At 41.7% G+C, this 16,604-nt stretch overlaps 1 protein-coding gene across 2 annotated transcripts; it reads right to left on the reverse strand.

The window, feature by feature from the left end:
- Positions 1 to 1,245: 1,245 nt before the first annotated feature.
- Positions 1,246 to 16,305, reverse strand: LOC115582346 (tetraspanin-15). Of its 2 annotated transcripts, XM_030418293.1 has the most exons (9): positions 16,222 to 16,305; positions 15,976 to 16,110; positions 10,303 to 10,488; positions 9,624 to 9,698; positions 9,435 to 9,530; positions 7,357 to 7,473; positions 6,276 to 6,326; positions 4,970 to 5,086; positions 1,246 to 2,542 (listed from the first exon to the last, which is right to left on the reverse strand). In XM_030418293.1, exons 2-9 carry the CDS (start codon positions 16,060 to 16,062, stop codon positions 2,207 to 2,209), a joined length of 1,065 nt encoding a protein of 354 aa, XP_030274153.1. In that variant the 5' UTR covers positions 16,063 to 16,110; positions 16,222 to 16,305; the 3' UTR covers positions 1,246 to 2,206. The 2 variants fall into 2 exon arrangements, with proteins under 2 accessions (XP_030274153.1, XP_030274152.1); XM_030418292.1 differs by having other exon boundaries at positions 15,976 to 16,299.
- Positions 16,306 to 16,604: the final 299 nt, after the last annotated feature.

The following is a 16,604-nucleotide window of genomic DNA, read 5'->3' on the forward strand; positions in this document are numbered from 1 at the left end:
AAAATACTTCTATTATGTGTTTGATTTTAATGCAATACTTTATTTTTTTCATTACAAGTTATAATATCAGCTTAATAAACTGAGTGAAAAGTTGAAAAATGTCAAGGAATTGTTCATGAATTCTGCCTAAATGATTTACTCCTAATAGACTTAAAGGACTTTAATATTCAATGTGCTGTCAATCAACCTTTATTTGTAAAGCACCAGTTCACAACTGAAGTCGTCTCATGACCACAGATCACACGCTGGTTTAATTGTATTACAGAGACCCAAGAAAAAAAAAACTGCCTTTTAACAGGCAGAAACCTCGAGCAGAACCACCGGACCGGTTGATAATAACATTTCCCATTGAAGTAATAAAAACTGCACATTTTGGATGCATTTTAAATCCGATTGTGACGTCCAATGTGCGTGAAGCAACAGGGAGGACCCTGAGTAAACAAAACAGAAAATCCCAAATTGCTGAATAGCTCAAACAAGGAGGGAAGTCAGACCGTCAGCAGGCCCGAGTTCAATCCAGTGCTGCAGGAATGAGTCCTAAAAACCTGGAAATGAGTGAGCAGTTGGTATTTTTGCCTTTTCCTGGTTGCCTCGTCTAAGAGTCTGAGAGTTTTGGTTTTGGTTTTTGATTAAATGTCTGAAATAAGGTGTAGCTGAAGATATTTTCACGTTTTGTTTCTTAATGTCTGAGAGTTTTCTTCCATAGATCGGTAAAATGACTGAAATAAGGTCTGTGGTTACCAGAGGTTTGAGATATTTACATGTTTTGCTCTGTGGCGGTTGCTAACAAGTGTCTGAATGAGACTACAGAGGTTGTCGGGGACATTAAACGTCCTCACAGCGAACAAAGTTAAGAAGTTAGAAGTTATTTCACCGGTCTCAACGGGCTGTGAGGAAGTTGTATCAGTCTTTGAGAATTTACAGCAAACGCTTTTAGCTGTTTAAAAAGAAAAATCATGAGAAATTTCAAGCTGTCAAGTTGTAGATTAGCAGCTTTTGAATGTTACACACCTACACGAATGACTGCCAATACAACGCTACAAGATGCTGCACATACAATACTAGAAACTGGCATGGCAAATATTTTATTGGAGGAAGGAAACACATTGTGCAGGTTTCTGTAAGAGCTCAGGGACACGATGTCCACATACCACGAGCGAGCAAATAACAACCAAACAATCTCTCGTCTCTGGACGCAGGAAAAGCGTTCAAACATCGCTCACACCAAAAGAACCAGCACAACAGTCAGTAGACAAATTCAGCTTTATTAACAAGTACAGTAGTGTTGATTGATACAAGGCAGGAGCTAGGGGGAAGCTCAAAACAGTGCATAACTCAGATACAAAAAACCGTAATAGTAGTTTTTTTCCCACTGGATTTGTATTTTTGGATAATCCCTTTAAGTTGTTCCTTTTTGAAAAGATGGAATAAAAAGTTTAGTTAAAAATGGAGCAGACTCAAGCCCCCCTGATGAGAGCTAACATGTAAACCCAGTTGTTGTTCGTTTTTTTTTTTTTTTGTTTGTTTTGTGTTTTTTAAACTTTTACTTCATATACAGTACAAAACATGCATCCCATGTTAATCCACAACTATCAGTCTTACAATGTACATCGATTGCACACAACCAATAAAAATCATAAAAACAAAATAACACACAAACTTTATACATCTGTCACTGACGCTAACACGCAAGACATACTTGGCTATTCCTATTTTTCTCCGACACTGAAAAGAAAAACGCCGATTTCAAGCTACCATTTAATTTATACACCACATAGTACTGTGCTCTGACTACTGGGCTGCTCTCAGAACAGCCTGAGGTAAGCTTTAGCACATGAGACAGAGCTCAATTTCAAAGGCTAAAAAGATCTGAATTAAAATGTGACATAATGCCAGAAATCCTTCAACATCAACTTTCACAAAGAAGACAAAAGATTTTTCCCTAAAAGTAAAAAAAAAAAAAAAGAAACAACGAAAACAAAAAAAAAAAACAGCCAATGTTGCGCCGTTGATCCTCCAATTATTAAGTTGTAAACAAATTCATCAACAAAGTGCCAAAGTACTTCTGATCCCTTCAGCTGGCCCAATTTCGACTTGAGTAACCGTTAAGTAGTGCAACACAACTTCCAACAAATGAAATGATTACAATGACAGAAAAATAAAAGGCAAGAACCCCGAAAAAGGCAAGAAAGGGTACAAAGACCGCTCAGTGTTCCCTTTTCTGCTTCCGGCCGATGTCGACCTCGTCCAGGCCCGTGGCCGATCTGGACTGCTGCATTTCCCGGAGCTGAGCGTGCGTGCGAGGCGCCTGCTTCTTCAGCTTCTCCAGGTGAACGTCAATGGGGTCCAGTTCAGGCTCGGCGGCGGGGACGGGCAGGTAACCGCCGTCCCTCGGCAGGCACATACACCAGCCGGCGCCGGCCAGGTCCAGCTCGCCGTAATCAACCTCCGCCTTCTTCAGCTTGAAGTCCACCATGTCCGCCGACTCGCTCATGTCCACCAGCAGGTTCCAGAAGACGCAGCTCAGGACGATGCCCAGCAGCTGCAGGGAGACGCAGGACCTCGTTAATACATTTTCATTATTGTTTCTGTACATCAACATGCCATCCTGTCTTTACTGAACGCGGCTGTTCGGGCTATTTCAGCCGGTTGCGGCAGCACCACCCTAGAGTTAGCCAGACAATTAGCTCGTCTTAATTCTGAGAGTGTAATCCATGGTCTAAATCACCGTGAAACTGTTAGACTCAAGTTAGCAGACCGCTAATTTACGGAGTTTTATCAACCTCAGAAACGACCGCACGACAACAATACACTACAGTAAATGGATCCAAATATAAACCGCCACCAAAAAGCCACAAATAATGCTCAGAACAGCACCAAACTTCAGCAACAGTACAAATAGAGTCTCAGCACATAGTCCGGGGCATCTAACCTCCGCTAGCTTAGCTGGATTTCTATTGTGAAGCTAAAAACAGATTTCAACTCTCCTCCATCAGCTTCCGGGTCGGGGAAGTCCCGACGCGACGATTACCGAGTGCGGTTAGAAATGCTCAATTCCGTTCTTTTCCCTGTCAGCTCTCGATAATAACTGTTATAAACTGGCAGGTAAGACACATATGAACTTTGATTGCTTTTCCATGGAGTCATAATCATACATTTTCATCCATGAGCCGCGGAACTCTACTGCACTCGGTAATCGACTCGTCGGGACTTCCCGTCAACAGGAAGCTGCTGCAGAAGAGTGGTAAATTTAGTCAGCTTTTCAGTAGAAATCCAGCTAAGCTAGCGGAGGTTAGATGCCCCGGACTATGTGCTGAGACCCTATTTGTACTGTTGCTGAAGTTTGGTGCTTTTCTGAGCATTATTTGTGGCTTTTTGGTGGCGGTTTATATTTGGATCCATTTACTGCAGTGTATTGTTGTCGTGCGGTCGTTTCTGAGGTTGATAAAACTCCGTAAATTAGCGGTCTGCTAACTTAATCTCTCGAGAGGGAGTCTAACACACTTTCACGCTGATTTAGACCATCGATTAAATTTACACCGGAATATCCCTTTAAACAGCATATATCTCCCACCACACACCTGTTATCTGTCCGCTCTCTTAATCATCAGCACAGAACTGCGTAAAAACTTTCAGACAGCAACACAATGTCGCTCTCAGTGGTTAAGATGACAAACACAACAGGTGCAGTTTAAATTCAGATAATTAAGCTTGTGTATACTGAATGTTGGGTTTTCTGCTGATCCACTCTACTGTTCTGCATGTGAGGGATTCCTCTTATGTTGCTCTTCTTGGTCAAAATATCCAAATCAAACTTTAAACGAAACTTGAAGATGTGATCCTGCATCGTGGGCTTGTAGTGTACAAAATAAATAAACAACAAACAAACAAACAGCTCCACCTCGCTGTTAAAAGACCTTCCTCCTGGAGAAGTTTTCATACTTGAACTGAGAGTGTGAGTACAGGAGGTGTGTTTCACCGACATGATGTGCTCTCATTTTTTAATGATGTGAGTGGAGGGTAGACGGCCCTGATACCCTGACCTCCTGTCACAGCCAGCGGAATGAAAACTCAGGCTGGAGTCACTCTGGAGCGATGGAGCAGCCTGATCCAAGGTGTAATTTTATCTATTTCTATTTCTATATCTCCATTATTCAGGCTGCTGTTGTGTATAGAAACTAATTTGTTCAGGGATTTGAATCACAGAATAACTGAAGCACGCCTCACTAAATTATATTCAATCTCTCCACCACATTTATTTAGTCCCTGAAGTAGTGACTAAAGGTCAAATTGTTATTGATCCCATTTTTTTTTTTAGGATCAGCATACTGAAAGAAATCAAACCTGAAGTATGAAAGCCAGTTTATCAAGTTTATTACAATAAAAGCTCAATGGAAAAGCTGTTAGCCAAGTGATGATATGGATTAGCAAAGAATAAAACAGGACACAATAACCTGCAGGAGTGGGCGTTTATTCGGCTTAACTGGATTACATTTCCTGCACCTTGTCAGAGCTACGTTTAATTCTGAAGCAGTGACGCCGGAAAGAACCAGGTTTATTTAAATTCATGCAGCCGTTTTAAAAAAGTAATTATTGTAATTACTCTCCTCTCTGTCGAGGCTGCGACAAGTCTGAATGTATGCATGGGAAGATTTGTGGACACTGCGGTGCGGAGGATTCAGATTTACTGCCAAAAAAAGGTGTAAAGCACTGAAACTGTGAGAAACTGAAGCAAGTTTCTGAAAAAGTTAAAGTTACAACTGCAGTGAGCTCAGTTTGTCTTGAAGAATTCTGGCAGGTTTTAACGTGAATCATTTTGGGAGGAAAATGAAAAATGTGAATTAACTTTCAGAAACTTTCACAGGAAGTCTACAGTTCAACTATCAGCACTATAAGGTGCATTAGGCTGGATAGAGGGCTTTAAAGCCAGTTCGGTTTCAGTGAGTCGGCGCTGTGAGTTTTCAATTACCTGAGGCAGCCCGATGGCGCAGCAGAGTGCGATGGTTATTCCAATGTTGTCACTCATCCAGAGGTTGACTGCATGGATGCAGCCTCGCACGTGGATCGTGTCGTGCAGGGTTTCACGCTGATAAACAGACCGGGAGGAAGACGACAAGAGGAAAGTCTCAGTTTTAAACTCAAAACAAAAAAACTAGACCAAAACATTTGATGCTGGAGGATGTAAAAGAGTCAATGAGCATCACAGAAATCTGCTCCAACAACAACAATAACAGACCTCGACTGTAAATGTTTGTGAATGAAAACGTTTGGATTAATTCTCTTTCAGTGATTTCAGGTTCAGGAGAGGAAAATATGAGTTCACGTCAGGAAACAGCATTTAATAAAGGATTATGGAAAAACTTCAACTTTACTGGTCAAAGCTGATGATCACAGTTAGTCTTTATATTCATTTACAGCCATGAAACACAATAAAAACACCACCATCAATGCCAAACAGATCATTTTAATACCTAAAAATGATGAGTATGAGTATTCGATTAACACAGAGACACAGAGACGGAAAGACTGTTGCATTATTGGTTGTATGTAGCCTTGATGTTGCTATGCTATCGCTTTTTTCCAGTAGGTTTAAAGTGTTACTTTGTGCCCCGATGGCTGAAAATTAGCTAAAAGCCTCGTCCGTCATCTTGACTGTAAAAACAGTGCGGGAGCGAAGCAGCTGTCAAGCTGCCAACACATAATGGTGTCACAGAATGTCATGAAGAGGAGCTCCGACAGTCTGACAAGCCAGAGAAAATCATTATGACTATTCAAAAAAAAGAAAAAAGAGGCGTGATGGGAGAGTGAGTGAATATGTGACAGATGGATAAACCGCACGAATATTGGATTAACGCTCTGCTTCAATTAGAAAAGTATTTCTTGTTTTGACAAAAGCCTTCAGGAGACCGGGACTCTCTTCTCTGTGGACTGATGATATCTGGGTTTAAAAACTGTTCTCACGGTGTGTTGAGTCTTTAAAAAAGTGAAGGGAAACAGTGGATTATCTCACAGTCAGGTCGTGGAGTAAGTGACTTCCTTTTCATTCCCCGTTTAAGATCCATTAATCTTTATTTTAGAAATACAGTCACTGTGTTTTTATAAGAGCTTTGATTCGTCAGACATTTCCCTGACTGGATTAGCAAGAAACATCCCATCTGGTTATTTGATCTACGAAGAGTTTATGAATCAGAATTTGAGAGATTTAAAATCCTGTGTGATTTGTCGAGGTCGTGTGAGGAGTCGGAGAATAAAATGTGTCTTCCTGTTCGTCTTACCTCTTTTTCCAGAGTCTTGTAACCGCACAGAGTGTTGACGACCTCTCCTACCTGTGCAAAGAGTCGAGATTCACAGAGTCAGAGACGAGATTGTTAACCTGAGCTGAGGTGAGCATCGCCTGCACCGTGGGGACATGTGTGACACTCCTGACAGGGGGGTGTGTTCCTGTCCACCGCCCGCCGGAGCGTGAACTTAAGGTACTTACAAAATGGCTGCAGCCCTGACAGGTGGACAGTGATAACAGCAGGCGCCCGGCAAATGCTCAACCTTTTCTAATCAACTCCTCCATCTCTGGTGTGTGTCTGTGTGCGAGTACTGGATTACTTCTTCCTCCAGCACAGCTCCACTGCTTCCAGGAACAGTATCAGTGCTCTGAGCTGGGGGAGGGGAGGGGGGGCGGCGCCAAGAGGGAACAGCATTTAATTTGAAGAGAGAAACCTTTCAGAGGTCGTGTACTTTTGAAACACAGCATATCTCACGCTAGCAGGACGAGACACTTCTCTCACACAATCAATTATGTCTGTGGTGCGGAGACAATCGGTGTCTTTTCACTCCATAATTAAGCAGGAGACATCACAAAGTCTGCGGATGGCTGTTGGATCGGACCCATCCATCAGCAGGGACGAGACTCATCCAACAAGATGGCCGTCTACAGGCAGCAGGCCCAGTCCTGGATCACGTGGTGTCAATACTTGCCTAGTAACTTTAGGAACTAAACTCTGAAAAGCGCCTCATAGAGCAGAAACTGAAGTATGTAAATGTAATCTACTTACAGAATTAAACATTTAAATTTGCCTTAGTTGAGACATCAGTTTGTGTCGATGGTTGTGGTTTCACACCTCTTCTGTTTGGAAACTCTGCTGTGTTTTCCTGTTTGGTTCGGCTCAATTAGACTTGATGTTAAACAGCCGAGAGGAAAACAAACTCTGGTGTTGTGCAGAATTTAATTCTCCTGTTTTGTCTGAATAATGGCAGCAAATTCAGCACCTGTCTTGAGTTTGTAGTCAAGAATAAAAGCCTTGTGACTGAACAACGAGTACCAACAGATCACGGCAAAGTAAGGCGGGAGCCAGGACTCACCTTGCGACGGACACAACAGGTATACGGAACCCCGCAGGCTAGTGGACCAGTACCATTGCAAAAATGGTACTGGTTGACACCCCAGTCCTTGTACTCGTCCCCTCCACAACATGAAAACTGGAAAACAAGAGACAGCAAAGCAGGGTCATCTCAAGATGTGAAACAACGACAGGCTCAAGTTCAAACTAAGCTACAGCTTCTGCAGTGTGACTCACACCTCAGCTCTCTCACCATCACCCCCACTCAACGTGGGATGTCATATCTCGACATGCGAGTGTGTTGAGTTTCTGACAATCGATTAAAGGCTAACATTTCAATGTACCTCACAGAGAAAATTCAATACAGTGTCCAATGTGTCGAGACCTTTCCTACACCTCGGGGGACGCCTCTACCTCTTGTGATCGCCTGACTTAAGCTGCACGCTGCGGAGAGAAAAAACAAATACCAGCTACAAGACGAGACGCAGGATTTATTGCCCTCTGCATCGATGGAGGTGATGGAAACACAGCAGGTGTCCCCTCGAAGAAAAAGGCTTCAAGCTGTGAGAATTGTAGGCGAGAGGCTGGACTATGTTCTGAGCTCGTGGTCGAAGGTTACTGTAAACACACATTACAGCAAATTTGTTTTCGAGTTCAAGTTCAAAGGCATTGAACCCAGTCAGCGGTCGCCTCAGTGGAGCTGATCTGATGTCAGTTTTGCTGTTTTCTATTCAGATAAAACATGTGTCTCAAAGAGTGAACACATGAGACATTTCCAAAATACCCACCTGCAGCATTCATCTATTATTAATTTCTTCTCCTGATAGATTCAGAAGCTTCAGGCTACAACATACTACTTTTTAAAACTGAGACCGACCTCAACCAGACAGAATGTAACACGGAGGGCAACTTGTTAATCATTAAGCGCAGACTGACTAAGCCAACAATGAAACTGAGAATAAAAGTAAATAAAAGTGAAATCAGCAATCATGTCAGCTGTGAGAAACAACAACCAGCTTGGTGTTTTAAAGGGATATTCCGGTGTAAGTTTAATCCATGGTCTAAATCACCGTGAAACTGTGTTAGACTCCCTCTCGAGAGATCAAGTTAGCAGACCGCTAATTTACGGAGTTTTATCAACCTCAGAAACGACCGCACGACAACAATACACTGCAGTAAATGGATCCAAATATAAACCGCCACCAAAAAGCCACAAATAATGCTCAGAACAGCACCAAACTTCAGCAACAGTACAAATAGGGTCTCAGCACATAGTCCGGGGCATCTAACCTCCGCTAGCTTAGCTGGATTTCTATTGTGAAGCTAAAAACAGATTTCAGAACTCCTCCATCAGCTTCCGGGTCGGGGAAGTCCCGACGCGACGATTACAGAGTGCGGTTAGAAATGCTCAATTCCGTTCTTTTCCCTGTCCGCTCTCGATAATAACTGTTATAAACTGGCAGGTAAGACACATATGAACTTTGATTGCTTTTCCATGGAGTCATAATCACACATTTTCATCCATGAGCCGCGGAACTCTACTGCACTCGGTAATCGACTCGTCGGGACTTCCCGTCAACAGGAAGCTGCTGCAGAAGAGTGGTAAATTTAGTCAGCTTTTCAGTAGAAATCCAGCTAAGCTAGCGGAGGTTAGATGCCCCGGACTATGTGCTGAGACTCTATTTGTACTGTTGCTGAAGTTTGGTGCTGTTCTGAGCATTATTTGTGGCTTTTTGGTGGCGGTTTATATTTGGATCCATTTACTGCAGTGTATTGTTGTCATGCGGTCGTTTCTGAGGTTGATAAAACTCCGTAAATTAGCGGTCTGCTAACTTGATCTCTCGAGAGGGAGTCTAACACAGTTTCACGGTGTGTTAGACCATGGATTAAATTTACACCGGAATATCACTTTAATCTACTGGATTAAAATGCAGGATAATAAACCTGTGTGACCAACTGACTGAGAGAAAAACAAAAAATCTACAGTAAAGCTCTGAATAAACACAACATATCAAATGCAGTGATATCCACTTTTATCAGCGATGCATCTCAGAAATTAAGCGTTCTGTATAATATTTTCTAGATCATTCATTACGATACCTTTTGCTGCACGTAGTCGAGGATATTTTTGAAGTCCAGGTCGTCGTAGTAGTGTTTGATTCCTTCTCGTATACTGCTCTGGAACAAGGCCGACGTCTGGAGAGAATGGTGAGAGGTAGAAACACAGATGAGAGGTGCGTCGCTGTTATCGTGCAGGCGAGCGCGTGACCTGAAATATGACAAACATACCTTCTTTTCAAAGATGAGAGCCATGGTGAGGGCGATCGCCTGGAGAAGCAGCAGCACACAGAGAACACAGAGGAACTGCAGAGGGAGGAAGATGGAGGGTTAAAACATCGCTGTGTAAACGTTAAGTGATACACCAACAACTGAAGACTGCTTTCTAGGGTCAGAAAGTTTTTCATGCATCAGTTTCAGCTAAAATAAACCCAATCAAATGCCGATCTTTTCTTCAGTGCAAAGTAAAAGTGTAGTCTACAGTGTGATGTGAAGTTTTGCTGCATATGCAAGTGAAATGATGAGTCATTCCTCTTTACACTCTGAGGATAAAACATCCTTCATGATCACTGACTTACACTCTGCTGCTGCTGAACACATATTTCTCAGGTTTGACGTGTATAATTTGTCAACCAGTGTGACCAGTGCCTGCTGGTTGTAGCTCGTTTGAGTAGCTTGGTTGCGTTAGTCAAGTCTCACAACTCAAAACGAAGATGCAAATCTGTTTTGCCACCAAAGACAAATGTTTAATTCGTCCCTTCGCTTACATAGATGTGAAACCGTGCCATTATTCAACAATACGCTCTGATTTTGTAACTCAGTAGACAACTCACATTGTGCAAAACATGGAAAACTATAATGTAATAAACAAACAACATGTCCTCTCCTCCTCTTCCTCTTTCATTCTCACCATGTGCAGCAGGGTCTTGTTGTCCCGGAGGGATCCGACCATGCCCACCACTGACACTGTAAACATCACCAGGCCCAGGAGGATGAGCACCACAGCAGGCGCCAGGAAAAGCCCCTCCAGGGTTCGATTCTTCTGCCTCTCCACTTCGGCATACACCCCGACACACAGCACACAGAGACCCATCAGCTGCAGGTGGAGAGAGAGAGAAGGTTCATGAATGAAGAACAAAAATGGCGTTGAGAAACTGTGTCTTGGTGTTGTGGAGTTCTTCTTCCCCTCCTCCTGCTTCTTGCTTTATGAATGATAAGAATAATCCCGTCAGTTCGTCTCTCTCTCATTTTGAAAATGAAACTTCAAATCTCATAGATGCATCAGGTTCAATACATATTAAATGGAAATGGAACAGCTGGTTTCAGGAGGAAACAGAAACAGACTTTAAGGGGTTTGGACGTAGCTGATAAGATTTCCTAATCTACAATCAGATTAGCAGCCAAACAACAGTGCGACAAACGAGCTTTAAAGGCTGATACAGAACGTTTTATTTTGAAAAGAAAAGCCAAAACATAACCTTCAAAACAGGTTTCGGTTTCCCCTCAGAATTGTATTTTTATCAGTGTGGAAAAGCCTCAAAAAGAAAAAACAAGACATCAAAATGCTTCATTAAAATCCAGACTAATGAGATTCTTTTAAGTGGATTTGTTGCGTCTTAAAGCAGCATGAGACTCTGGTCCAAATGAACCGCGACTACGTCCACTTAGTGGAATTATATAATGGATAAAGAGGACGGGGCCGGCTCTCCCTCATGGTGGGAGGGAGACGGTGTACGTCTTAAGATGCCTGACTGGATCTGGCACAGGATTTTAATATCATTCATGATATCAGTTTTTCTGACAAGTGGGAGGAATGTATAATAAAAAGCAGCGATGAGTTAAAGACTGTCTTTAATTGTCACTTCTCGACTTTACGCCTGGCGTGTTTGGTTCGACGACATCAGCATTCAGACGTGGAAGGCAAAGACGTCAACACATCATATACAGACTTTCAGTTTCCTTCGTCGTTCTTCTATTAAATCAAACCAACGTAGAAGACTTGTTCTGTTCTGTTCGGTTATTTTGGGTCCTCATTATCCACTGACCATGCACTGATCGTACAGCTAATATCCTGCCTCGCTCGAGCAGTGATTATTATTCTTACCACGTCACAGCTTTCCACAAGAATTCCTGAAATAAGGGACATATACAGGCGTACAGGTGCTTTTGTTCCCGGTGTCACAAACCTCACATCACCATCGAGCTGCCCTGAGTGCTCACACCGCTTCGCGTAAAGGCTGCAAAATGCGAAAGGGTGACCCGGAGCACAGGAACAGAAATATATGTGTTGTTGGTGTAATGTGATCGGATCGTAAACAACCATGAACAGCTCCAAAGCATCAGGCATCGAACCCGCAGAGGAAGAAATACTCAGATCCTCGGATGAATATTAAGGCTGCTCCCTACAAGTTGTTGTCTCACATCATCAGTTTAAGACGTCTCCAAGTCGAATCCTGGCACTTTGTGTTTTAGCTGCGTCATGTCCACAGAGCAATGCAGAAACAGCAGCATGACAGCCGGTAAACTTCACAAATCGAGTGTCAAGACGAGCACAGAGCACAAACTGTGATGGCAGCACAGAACGGTAAAACACACGGAGGGCAGCGTGAAGCAGAGCAGCGTGACTCCAGTCTGTCTGGACGCTCTCTGCTCCGGTGACGAACTGTCAGAGAAGTTGGCAGAACTACTTTTCTTGAAAACCAGACGGTGGTACAACCTCTTCTACTTGTCGTCCACTGTGATCGACTCCTCGGCTGACAGACGCCTGGCAGGAGAGACCCTCGGAGGACCGGCGGGATTTTCTGAGCAGGAGACACTTTTACTTTCTCTGTCTGGAACTCTGATGTCTTGTCCGCCACCATGATGAGGAAAAGGCATTAACACGAGTCTTAACAGGTAAAACGTGACACTAACGTAGACTCCTGCTGATTACAAGAGTTTATACGAAACAGTTATTCAGTTGGGCACCAGGATTGGACGAAGCCTTTCCAACCAACATGATAATATCCACATCGAGGCTTTAGGGAGCGTGGGTGATTAAATTAAATGTATTCAATTTTAGATGATGATATTACGACCATAACTTCATTCTGTTGACATTTAAATTGAGAAGAGCTTTTATTTTAGTGCCTTGAAGTTCAATTCACAGACATTTTTTTTATTCAAAATGCTTTTGGTTTCAGTCAGTCAATCAAAAACTCTTTCTCGTGTCTCCTCTTTCTTTCTTTCTTCTTCTTTGGTTCAGCTATTTCATCACCAGCTTCACCCCTGGGAGTATTTCACCCGAGAAGTCAACTGTGTAGATTTCAAATATGGGCAGTTTACTAAAATCGATGGCAGAAATTGAAGCGGAACGCAGCCCGACAATCTGCACCGAGCAGATCGAGTCAGACGGCGAAACAGCATCGTGCATCCCGTTTATTTTCAAAATAAAACACCCTACGCCAACCTGCAGCACAACAAAGCTGCAAATATTAACAATAAACGCACTGAACAGACGGATAACAAAAAGATTTAACAATGTAACCAACTTCACCACAACTTGTTATGAGTGTGTAAAACAGTTATTTAATTGAAACGCTACTTGAATCGTCGTAAGTAATATTTAACCACCTCATGATACAGAAATATGTTAAAGTAAAGGTCATAGAGGTCCCACACACTCGCAGACTTGACGTGATGACAGTGAACACATCATTGTACGAGGGCTCAGTCCACAAAATGATCAATGGGACAGTAAACGCCTCATGTTTGCTTTACTTTGTTGTGAAATATTGGAAGATGAATCCTCTTTAGGTCTCGAACAGCTCATTAACAACACAAAGAAGTTCAGATTTACTTACTCACTCATTGCTTTCAATTGCAAGTTACACGTCTAATGTAAAATCTTAATTCAGTAAAAGTAACTTGTAATTATAGCTGACAAAAGTTGGGAAGTAAAAAGGGGCAACACACAGCACAAAGCTAGTTAGAATGGAAATACCTCAAAATTGTACATGAAAACAGGACTTGAGTAAATGCACTTGGTTCTTTTCCACCTCTGCAGCTGGCTGTGAAGTGTTTTACACTCTTAGTGAATTACTGTCATAAAGAACGTAATGTTAAAATGATTAGCAAGACTAACGGAGTGCAACCTTCAGTGCCCGCTGTAAACTGTTAAACAACTTCAGAGCACCTCATCAGATTTGTGAAAGGCAGCGTGTCGCCCACGTTTACATCTAACTAACGCATCTGCCAAAAAAAAAAGAGAGAGAGAGACGTTGTGCACTGCGTTTGCTTCCCTGCTATTGATTTTCAATTGGAAAACGAAGGCAATCTACCTTAAGAGCAGGGTCCATCTACTTCCAACTGCTCACAACCCTCCATAAAGCATTGGCGGAGACATTTGGCTTGGTTCCCACATCCAATGTCAGCCTTTTCTACCCACCCTGCTGCAGTCATGAAGATAAGAATGAGTAACACACTTTGTAGAGAGAGATCTGATATCGTCACGGAGAGAATAAAAAAAAGAAAAAGACAATAGCTGGGATTGCTAGCATGATATCAGTCATCGCAGGATATTGGAAAAGACGGGATGCTTTGCAGACAAGTGGACTGAAAGATACCGAAGAGTTCTGACGAGGCTGAACGGTGACGCGGCACCAAAACACATCGACCCATAAAAACCTTGAACTGTTATTGTTAAAGTCTATAAACGTCAGCTGCAACCACAAAACTGCTTAATGAATTCTTTATAAAGCATTTCATAAATTGTTAACAGCTAAATAACTATTAACCTGAGCTACATTAACTCTCTAACTGTATCATTTATTAACAATGGTTATTAAAAAGTATCATGGGACAGTTTTGGTATGATTGTAACGAACCTTGAGTGAAACATATCAAATAAAAACCAGACATACTTATATTCACTGGATGAGGAGGAGTGATCCCCACTGGACTCCTGCAGTCATGAGAATGCAGCTTAAATTGCATTACCAAAGTTAATATTGCAACTGCAAGGAGACAACTTTAATTAAGTTTATGCGTTCAGCTTTGGGCCAAAAGAGCTTTTTCGTCTGCTGAGCCGAGCCGAGACAACACTGTCCTAAATCACAGCAGTAAAAGAGAGAAATGGTAGCGGGGACAGACGGATCATATGAAAAAGGGACTCTGGAGCGCTAATGGAATCAAACTACTGATGTTTTGGAGTCATATTTAATAACGTGCCTCAGGGCGTATGACTACAACAAACACAACCAGCCGGGCAGAATGGTGACAGTGTTGTTGGTGCAAACTGAACATTACACCGCAAATTTACCTCAAGATAAAAGTGGTGTTAGGGTCAGATGGAGGAAGCATGACGCCTGACTAACAACACAAGGGATTATAAGCAGGTTTATATGACATTTACATGATTATAATTAAAACTAAAGCATTATTTCTGATTTTTCTTTATGTGGCATGCATAATATTCTTGTTTAGGCCTGTATTTTAAATCATATCAATATATATAAAAATAATGACCACATTTGTGTAATGAATCTGCATTATTTTACATGAATGCTCTCAACCTGCCAGGTGTGTTTTTAAACTGAGTTTTGGGAAAATATTCTCTCCTTACAAGGAAGCTTGATCTGTTTACATTGGATAAGATAATATTACAGAGAGGTACAACAACATGAATTGTCAAAACATAGCTGACAGTACATATATTATTTATTTAAACCATAATATGAATGTAATTAGGTTGTATGTTCAACAAAAACGCCTCTAAAAGGATGCTCAAATTTTCTGTCGGCGACACTATTTACCCCCCATCAGCGTCCCTTTAACTGGATCCAACGCCCTGCACCACCGAGCTGTTTGCTAGCCGGTGATCGCTCTGCATTGTTTCAGTACCACATGTTATTATTAATGCCTCTGTATATAATATTATTTTTGCTAGATGGCCCACATTTTTTATTTTGAATAAACGACATATTAACATGTAGCAGGATGTCTGAAATCGTAGCATCGGTCTTGTAAGCTAACCATTCACCAGCTAGCTAGTACACAGGGAATTCCACGCCGAATCCCATTAGGAAATATGGCAATTCAATATTGCATTGTTTAACAACATATACATGTAGTTATAATCCAATGTTTGATTAATTTTCAAGTTATTATATCCTTCAGATGAATTCGGCAAATGTTTCGTCAAAGACACGGCGATTTATTTCAACTCAATCTCACATATACCCCGCTTCATGATGTAACGGTATTTAGATAGAGTTTCACGAGAATTTGACACGCATCGGTGTTTGAAAATGAAACTGTTATAACAATAGGCCCGGTAGTTGTTTCGGGTGTATGCCGAATTGTACTACAGGTTGTAAAGATTCGTAATAACTCTTCAACTATGTTCTATAAAGTGTGTATTTATGTACATATGTATGCAGATGCTACATGCAGGTGTTCCTTATGAAGTTTGGAGTGAGCCCCACAGATGCTAACGTTATAGGGTGTTTCGTGTCTACTACAATTAGCTGACACTGTCGCTGCTCGGGCGAGCTTACGATGCACACACAGGATGCCGATTTCATTAAAAGGACCAGAAACTTACCGAGAAGAGCATTGAGTAGATATTTAGGGTAAATTTGATGAAGTAGTAGAAGTGGTTGGTTTTCCTCAGCTCAGAGTAGGGCGGCATGGCTGCGAAGCTAGCTAACAAGCTAGCTAGCTATCCCTTCGTTTGGTTCTGGCGATATGAAAATAATACGGATGAATAATAAGATATTCTTCATGAAATTAAAAATGCTTTTAAGAGAGCCAACTCAATTTTAAATACGTCGCAGCCCTCATTTCTCACATTACTATTGTGGGTAGCAACCGAAACAGAACCACTTCCGTGCGGCCGGTCCACGCTTTGTTTTGACTACATTCTTAAAGGGACAGTTCGCACAGTCTTCATTAGCTAATTGGATTAATCTGCTACATTTAATATGTGACATCATTCTGTGGTGAGTTTAAACTATTACACACGTGTTACAATCATTTGTTCAATGGTTATATTAATGAAATAATAAATATGAATAACAGTTTAACAGTAAAAACAAATGTAAACATTAAAAGGTGGCCGATATTTTGACATTTTGATAAAAATCTACCAATTAAAAACAAAAAAAAATGCTTAGAAATTGTTTATTTTTATAAAGGACATGAGTTGGAAGCAGAATGAACCCCAAAACTTAA

This window comes from Sparus aurata, chromosome 5 (genome assembly GCF_900880675.1).
Source record: "Sparus aurata chromosome 5, fSpaAur1.1, whole genome shotgun sequence".
NCBI lineage: Eukaryota > Metazoa > Chordata > Actinopteri > Spariformes > Sparidae > Sparus > Sparus aurata.

What these genes read in the sequence shown, in the direction of transcription:
- LOC115582346 (XM_030418293.1), bottom strand. Translation starts at nt 16,062, where the DNA reads ATGCCGCCCTACTCTGAGCTGAGGAAAACCAACCACTTCTACTACTTC. An exon ending in TCTACTCAATGCTCTTCTCG is followed by an intron (nt 10,489 to 15,975) that starts GTAAGTTTCTGG and finishes CTCCACCTGCAG; the next exon opens with CTGATGGGTCTCTGTGTGCT. An exon ending in ACAAGACTCTGGAAAAAGAG is followed by an intron (nt 5,087 to 6,275) that starts GTAAGACGAACA and finishes TCTGTTTATCAG; the next exon opens with CGTGAAACCCTGCACGACAC.